We start from the raw sequence: 9,568 nt of genomic DNA on the forward strand, positions 1-9,568 counted from the left end.
CAACTACTTTTTCGTGTGTTTTCCTCCTTACTGGATAGTGCACATTTTCACCCATAGCTTGGGTAATGACTTCTGCAGGTGGCAAACCATCAGTAGCTCCCAGTTCTCAAAGGTTAGCCTTGGAAGAGCTGCTTCTTCTTCAAAACTGTACACAGCTCAGCTCACTTCAAAAATGAACACAGTAGTCTTAATATACAAAAAGTCAGCATAATAGATTGTACTGTGCATTCCCCATATCGGCCTGTATTTGCCAACAAGGATGGTATTGCAAACTGGCATGAAAAATTACTATTAGAAACAATTTCTTAAAATGTTTATTATGTATTCAAAAGCATTTAGATTTCATGATAAACGAGGTATAATGTACACAAACTGTTGAATGACTCTTTTATAAGATACTTATAAGATTTTCTACATTTGGAAGAGAAATTTAGAATATTCTTATCTCATGAAGTTCCATGGCAATTTAAAGATTCCATTCATATTTTTAGTGACACAATATTCTTAAACAAACTTGTAAATTATGAGAATAAAAATGGCTTTCATTAAAAAGCTATTAGCAATTTACCAAAAGGTATGATTTCTTTTTACTTTTCATACGTTATACCTAAAGATTTCTGGTTATCCAACATTTTATGAATACTAGAAGAAAGAATTTTACATTGAACATCTGTATCCAATGAAAAATATATTAGGTGTCAACTTTCAATTCTGTATATTTTATAGCTTGGAAAGGTGGGATTTTTTTTTTTTTTTGGCTAAAACAGAGACAGTTACATACTTTATAGCTGAAATGTACTGCCTCAAATGAAGGAAAAATGTGAGACTGCAAAGTTAACACACAAAAAACTTCATTTGTAATGTATTTTCCATCCAACTATTAAGAAACATTAAATATGCACTTAAACGTACTGTAATTATAAGAAATCAGTTATAATCTTTATGTGAGATAATATATTACTTTACTCTTTATTGCATTACTGTTACTAATAGTACTTAAAAGAAAACAACAGAATATAAAATTAGTTGAGTTTAACCATAACAAATCCATAAGAACAGGCTATGAAGAAGCAACTGCAATTTATCAAGAAAAAATCATGCAAAATTTAAAAATCTCTGCTAAGCAGAATCAGATCTTCTTTAATCTAAATCACATTTCAGATTATTAGTATCAGAAACAATGTGATTCTAAAACCAGACAAATATTGCTTTTCTAGTTACATCCTTTCCTTGTAGTTGACAAGTTTAGGAAAATAAAGGGCAATGAAGAAATAAAATTAAATCATTTTGTACTAATGAATTGCAACTGGGTTGTAAAGACCATTGATTTGAAGTTTAACCTGAAATATGCTAGTCTAGAAGTAATATCTTCTACTCTTGCACTCATAATTGTAAACCGTGATCTTTACAGCATCAATCCAGTCATGATTGACAGCTGGACAATAGAAAAAATAGGGAAATTGATTTAATATTGTGATTAGTCACTTATATTAAGGCTCAGTTATAGGAAATAAACATCTGTAAGAAATATTTATTAGGCAAATAATAAAAATGTATGTCCATAAGCATCAGTGTATTCCTTCCAGAAATATGTTTGCCATAATTTTCATAATGTCTATCAATCTATAGAATATTTTAGACTGAAGCCACCAAGTTAAAATTCATTTACTCTTCTCTGGTCCTAAGAAGAAATGTTTTCCTCTTATAGCAGTACTTAATTTTTACAGATATGACCACACACCTAATAATCCCTTGGGTATTATGCATCAGGCACTGTTGTAAGCAATTTACTTGTACTCATGTTCCTGTTTTTAATCTTCTTATAAAACTTGGAGTGGGTGCTATTATTTTACAGATAATGAAACATAGGTGCGAAGATTAAGTAATTTGCCTAAGTCACCCAGCTCAGAGAATAATCTGGCTCTTTGACCCAGTCAGTTCAAGGTCATAGTCTATGCTCTTAGCCACTATGCTTCACTACTTAAATATTTGCTGAATACACAAATGGCTATTTCCTATAACAATGTATTCTCATTAATGTGATTGTCTTTTTCTCTGTAAAAACACCCCAGAAAACTTTTCAGGAAAAGAACAGTTTGGGATTAAAGACGATAGTGCTGAAAATGAATAGCAGCCTACTTGACAGTCTGTAGAATTCAGGAATGCTCTGATAGTTGATTTGATTTGCTGCAGAAGAAAGCTGCTATGTTGTAGCCTCTAGGAATGATCTGATTATTATACTATCAAACTCTACTTCCATCTCCATTGTACCCCTCAATTATAACTTATTTCTCTAGTTAAAGAACTCAAACACATATTATTTTCTGTCTTAGCCCAAATTATTTCATATTTTTAAGACTGATTTTTTAAGATTGTGAGATTGGAAATAACTCATTTTACCCAGAAACCCTAGGCCAGTGCCTATGCAAGCTGATTCACAAATGTGTATCCTGAATTTATATAAAATGCATATATACTTTCAAAAAGCTGGTTCTATTACAAAAGTCAATAAAGAAATAGGCACTAACCACTCTGAAAAGTATCAACTTGTGAACATGAGTTAAATTGTTTTCATCTAGCTATAGGATACCACCCTTCCTAAGGAATCTTTACTGAACATACCTACAAAATGTAGGAGAAAGTTCGGTGTTGTCAAGAAAAGTCATTCCAAACTTATTAGACAGCAACAACTTCAATAAACAGGTGCTTAATGACAAAGTTATTTTACTTTTTAGAAATGACTGAAAAATGGAATAATTACATACAGGTTATATTAAAGTGAAAACAATTGCCTGGTGTGGTGGTGCATGCCTGTAATCCCAGCGGCTCGGGAGGATAAGGCAGGAGGATGGTGAGTTCAAAGTCAGCCTCAGCAACTTAGTGAGGCACTTAGCAACTCAGAGAGACCCTGTCTCTAAATAAAATATAAAAAAAGACTGGAGATATGGCTCAGTGGTTGAGCATCCCTGGGTTTAATCCTCAGTATAAAAAAAAAAAGGAAAGATTAAAGTGAAAACAATTGAAATCTTTTATGTGCATGTAGAAAGGTCAAAGAAGATAAAATCACCATGACCTCAATTGTCATAATGGATTTTCTAAATGTAAATAAATTTAATTCAGCATAACTTTGTTTGTAATATATCTTATAATTTGTTCAAAGTTCCTGAATATCTGTACACATATACCTTCATTCTAAATATTTACAATCTTTAAAAATAATTTCAATTTTTGATGCCTAATGAAAATCTTTTCTCAAAAGTATACTCCCATGTGATTCATACAGTATTGCTGGATAAAACTCATAGAAAGCAAAGTAAAGCTTTCAAATAAAAGATAAAAGCAAAATGTACAATTTGAAAACATTTATGTTCAGTATATTTATATCAAAGTCAAGCCAATAACAATCTTCAAAAATCCATCAATAACCATGAAGTTACTAAAATATGCCTAACCTATTTGAATGACGGTTGGTGGCTATAAGATGAAACTTTTAATTTAATAGCATCCAGTTTTCTCAAAGCCACAATTAAATTTTTTCCCAAAGATTTATTTATAGAATCATTTGATTTTCTAATTTGTCCTGAGGACACAGTTAAATAACAAAAGAGCAATAATTATATGTAAGTAAGAACAACAAAATAGTAGCCCTTTGGGGAAATAAATGTGAATATGTAAATATAGAATAAAGATTTAATGCAGATATTAATGCAAAGCAGAGTACAATGGCCAAATAATCTTTTTATGTCTTTTCTGAAAGTTTGCCATAAAATGGGACCACCATCATCCCAGCAATTATTAGGAGACATACTAGGATTACAAAGAGTATTTCCCATAAAATAAGTAGATGTACCAAGGGATATGTAAATAGTCAGAAAATGTCACATGATCTCATGTCATTTGTCATGCTGTCTCCCACTCAGATCCTAAGTCCTATGAGTATTTATTGACTTTCATTAGTAGACATATAAGACAGCCAGTATTTTACATTCTAATATTTAAATTTTAGCTTGAAAAAAATTTTTTTTGTTGTTGTAGATGGACATAATACCTTTATTTTATTTCTTTTTATGTGGTGCCAGGGATCGAACCCAGTGCCTCACACATGCTAGGCAAGCGTTCTACCACTGAGACAAAACCCTGGCTCACAGAAATCATTTTCTTGCCCATCAAATCATACTTGTCCTTCAAAAACTCTAAATATAAATTGATCATTCTTCAAAAAGTACATTTTTTTCATTTGATACTTAATATGTAGGATCAGAAATATCTGCATTTAGAATTTGAAACTCCTTTGGAAAAATTGAAGAATTTGTTTCATTTTGGACAACTACCCAGAAAGAAGCAGGAAATATTTCCATATCACAATGATAAAGTAAGGTCCCATATCACAACAGTAAAACCTAATTAAAAGCTTTAATTTAGTATGTAATTTTCTACTTCAATGAAGAATTTTACTTTCTATGAAGACAGGATTAACTTTGAAACTGCTGCTGAGACATCTCCAACTTTCATGTTTACATAAAAAGTAAGAATTGGAAGAGAGCAGCATGGTAAAAATCTGCAAATATTTCTGAAGGAACAAAGTACCCAGTAATAAATAATTTTAAAATTTATCTTAGTGGCTCTATTTCCATGGTATGTGAATTCTAGATGTACATAAGAAAATACCTAGCAGGGCCATACATTTATTCCTCTTCTCCTGATAACCACCAATCTGGTATTAATAGTGTCCTACTTCCAAATGTTTTACAATTGAAATAATTTCAAGTTATTAGACTACTTTCCAACTTGCCATGAGGGTATTCACTTGAAGTTCATTACCATTCTACTTCATATGGACTCAAGAGGATTCAAAGGTTACACTTCACTGTGTCTTGAGATTTGTTCAGGATTCCAATCCTGAGAAAATCCATAAGCTATCAATTGCATTTGTGTTCAACTACTAATTTTTTTTTAAAATTCCTATTCTTTAAAAGAAGGTCATTCCTTTATATAAATCCTTTCCTTGTTTATGCACATCAATGACCTCAATTGCCCTCATGGGTCTCAACAGATGGATTTCTTGAAAACTTAACTTTTGGGAGCTGGTAAAGATATTAGAGATCATCTACTCCAATCCCTTCATTTTATGGTTGAGGACACAGAGCCCAGAAAAGATAGCTGAGTGACTCTGGGCAAGTTTCCTACAGAGCAGCAGAGCCAGAACCAGAAGCCAGGTCTCCTGACTCCCAGTTAGGAGCCAGGTCTCCTGACTTTTAATCCAAGGATCTTTCCATTACACACACTGACTCTCTTCTTTGAGGCTGTCTTGGGCTGTCACACTGATCAAGCTACTTTGTAACTGATCACGTTCACTAAATAAAATGCCTTGATGATAAGTCATGGGACATTGGAGTGTCCATTTCCCCTGCCTGGAAATTTCAATGGCTCTTCATTGATCATACCATAAATTATAAGTTCCTTAATATGCTACTCAAAGCAGTATGTGGAGTAGGCCTAACAAGTCTGATGAAACACACACACACACACAGTCTCTCTCTGTGTCTCCCTTTCTCTCTCTCATGTTGATGCTAGACTTCATTCATTTCTTCCAAAATATTAAACTCCTTCCCAGCCCAATTCCTTTCCTGCCCACAAAGACTCTTACTCCATGCTTTGTCTTGCTAGCTATCAACCATTCTTCAGTTCTCCGTTTAAATACAAACCCCTTGAAGTTTACCTCAAGCCCTTTGATATCTTGCCCTGCCCAAACCCCATTTCACAGTCTAATTGCAAATTCAATATTTTAGGTTCTGTCAATGGATTACATATTCAATTACCTATAGAATATGTTTATTTGCTAATCTACTCTAAATTTTGTAAGAATAGGTACTATGTCTATTCTTAATCACCTCTACTACCATTCAGAATGTGTCTGGAACATAGTCATCATAATAGTTATTACTTACTGGTTGATTATTATGTCATAGACCACCAAATCATTAAGGTTGGTATTAGTATTGTACGAATTTTACAGACTGTAGAACTGAAGCATTTTGTAATAAGACACACAATAAACAGTGGAACAGAGTTGAATTGACACATTCTTATTCCAGAGTCCAACACAGCTGAGGTCAGACATATTTCTTGAATTAATGAATTCATGCACTAAATCAAATTAATAGTTTCACTGAACTATATAAATGAGTAACAACATGTTTACTGTTCACTATATGCCTGGCATTATTTTAAGTATTATAAATATTTAAATTATTTACTTTCACAACAACCTATAAATAGATAATATTAGATAGATAATAACTGTTATTATACCATATAATAACTATTGCATACATGAGAAAAACAAGACACTAGATAGATAATAATTGTTATTATAGTAAACACACACATACACACACACATATATGTGTGTATATAAAATAATTGTTGTATACATGAGAAAAACAAGACATGGAGATGTTAAGGAACTTGCCCAAGATCACACTTTCAGAAAGTGACAGAGCTGGGGTTCAAATGCCAGTGGTGTATTTCCAGAGTCTGTACTCAACTTCTCTTTTATACTGCTGCACATGATAGCTTATATCAGAAGACAGACAGCTGAAAGTTAATGAATTGCTAAAGTAACAATCATTAGTGAATCCTAAAGTGATAAAACAAAGAAAGAAAAATCCATGTTTAAGCTAAAATAACTACATTTGATGGAGACAAAATTCCTCCTTTGCATGGATGAATTACTAACAGATGGTAGCCCCCTCCTTCTGGTAGAGAGGATGTCACAAAAGAGTGAAGGGAAAGTCTTTCTGGGGGATGGTGGCTGAACTTCTGACTCATTGCCCTTTGACTGAGCACCTTTGTGAAAAAACTACAGTTTATGTACCCATATTTGATAGCCCTGGTTAAACCATGAAAAGTTGCCAAAATAGGGTGCACACAGTGTCTCTAAGGGGGGAAATAAATAAGAATAAACAAAATCCATGCAAAAATTCACAACCATAGCAAGCAGGGAAAAAAAGCTTGCTAAAATGGGCTCAAACCTCACCAAATGAGGTGAAAATTTCAGATGGACAGGGTGGTTTTCATTAATCTTTTCAGTTTCATCAACTGAAGTGTGAAGATACCAACACTAACCCTGAAGCATTCCTTAAAGAATAAAGCCATGTTGACAAATCCCTTCTGCAAATGATAAAGTGCCTTATATATTCTACTTTGACTCAATATCCAGATCTTATATCTTATAAGCTCTGTAAGGATCCTTTCCCCAAGATGTAAATCAATTTTATTCTTCAGGAAAATATTAGTGTATACTATGATTTTTTAAATGTATAAATCTATTTTGCACTTGTAGAAATTTTATCCAAAGAAATGAAGAGGCAGCTTTGCTTGAGGTAGGCTTTTTCTCAACAATATTGTCAGACAAGTACATGAAAACAAAGGTGAATTGAGAAGAAAAAGTTTAGTTCAAGGTTAAATAAGTGTAGTCAGCTCATTTGGACAAAGGATAGATGTTTTTGTTCCTAAGATTGGGTATTCAGCAGTTTTAGAAGGTGTGCTATAAAAGTAGGACAAAGAAATCTAGTTTTAGAAGCTAGATTTCACAGACTATGGCCTGTGAACACTGTCAAAAGAATAGGTCAAGTTGGTCAGTTATATGAAAGAAAAGTGAAAAATAAATCAGACTAGTATATAAATGTACTAAGCAATTTGACCACATATTTCCACATTTCAATGCATGATGCTGGAATCATGAATCACAGTTCATATGAAAGACATTGGGAAATTCCTTGAAATTTTCCACATGCTTCAGGTTTCCCAGATGAAAAATCCAAATAATGAAAGCCTTTCTTTCCAAGTTGCTATCACATGCTTAGGTGAAGGAGATCGTAAGAGGAAAAAGCAACAACAACAAAATGTTATCTATGGTCACAAAATGATATCTTATAACCTTACCTAATAGATTGGTTAACCACAAGGCCAGATCTTCTTTCATCGGTAGCAAATTAGCTTCATGTCTGCTGGCCAGCCATTGGCTATACTGATGCATATCAGAGAGGCCAGGCCCACTGCGCACCTTTGGGCTCAGAGCAGTGCACATTATTTATCCACTTGTAATACCTGTTTTGGAAACAAAAAAGCAATTGCTTTTATACAGACTTATGTGGTTAAAATACTGCCACAATGACAACGTATTGAACCAGTTTCATGGTTTTGTTTTGGGGATTTTTTTTTTTTTTTGGTGATAGGTCAGGTGATTAATTATTAAACTCCATGAAACATTGCTTTATTTGTAAAGGCCCTCTCACTTTTGGCCAACCACTTGGTAGGAAATAACAGCAGTCAAAGGTCAAATAAGAAATCAAACAGTAACCCCTTAGCTCATGTAAAATAATATATTTGGAAAGGATCAGCTGCTAAGGCAAGAAATTCCATTTACTTGAACGAAATAAAAAGTGGTTGAATTAAAATTTTAATGCCCAATTTGTTAACTCTCATTGTTTGGGTTAATTTTTGAAAACATAAATTTTCATAAAGTTTTAGGACTAAATATTATCAGTTACATTATTTGCACAATTTATGGTAAACACATAGTCCTCCTAAAACTGTTGCCTAAAAGATAAAGCATAGCACCTGGTTTTTGAAATAGCCAATTAATTAAAAACTCACAATAAAAGAATTGAGTGGGGGACAGGTAAGGCGGTGCAATTCAAAAGATCTCTTTGATGGTCACAGAAAGCAACAAGCAGAGAGTTTCTGACTTAACCAAGATCAGACAGATCACAGCACAGGAAGGCTGATCTGGTCTTCACACATCAACACTCTTTCCATAATGACACATTTTTATAAAATGCGCTAATCAAGAGCTCATACTAATAATCTAGAATTACAACATAATTCTAACAAATCCTATCACAGGTAATTTTTTGTCCTCTACTATCATGTCTTTCTTCCTTTCTATCTTCCCACTTAGCCTATATTACCTGATGGGTTTTGTTTGAAATAATTTTTAGAGTGGGAATAGATAAATATTTTATTCTATAAAACAAGAAACAACTTCATTTACCTGATTTCCTTATTCCTGGTACAACATCCCATGTGTGTTATAGAAAAGATATTTGAAAAAAAAAATATATATATATATATATTTGCTCTGAATATAACACTTTTATTCATGACTATCAGGACATAAGTCTATACAAATTACTGTTGAAACTGCTAAAATAGTGAAGTCATATGTTTATGAACTTGTAGTATTTCATTCTGTCTACAAATAAAATATGAATATGAAATTAGTCAAATGCAACATAATTAAATGAAAATATTTGCAACAGGCATGGAGTAAGATTTGTATGCTATCATAAGATTTTCAGTTATATATTAATATTTGTTTTATTTTCTAATTTTTAGGGCTGGGATAGAGCTCATGAATGCTTGGCAAGCTCTCTCTACCACTAAGCTACATCCCTAAGGCTATCTGTGGCATTGTAAAGTTAACAATACAAGTTATGTGCTATCTGTTTTATTCTTAGAAACTTTGCATACTATTCATTTTCAGTTAATGTTGAACTGTAAT

The 9,568-nt window shown here is 32.8% G+C and overlaps 1 protein-coding gene across 2 annotated transcripts in view; it reads right to left on the reverse strand.

The window, feature by feature from the left end:
* Gas2 (growth arrest specific 2) overlaps positions 1-8,092 on the reverse strand; it is a 116,036-nt gene extending 107,944 nt beyond the window's left edge. For both annotated transcript variants that reach the window (XM_027936642.2, XM_071616330.1), the window contains exon 1: positions 7,948-8,092. In XM_027936642.2, the coding sequence (XP_027792443.1) occupies positions 7,948-8,092 (145 nt within the window). The remainder of the gene's footprint in view (positions 1-7,947) is intronic.
* Between the last annotated feature and the right edge of the window lie 1,476 nt (positions 8,093-9,568).

Source organism: Marmota flaviventris, chromosome 9 (assembly GCF_047511675.1).
Source record: "Marmota flaviventris isolate mMarFla1 chromosome 9, mMarFla1.hap1, whole genome shotgun sequence".
NCBI lineage: Eukaryota > Metazoa > Chordata > Mammalia > Rodentia > Sciuridae > Marmota > Marmota flaviventris.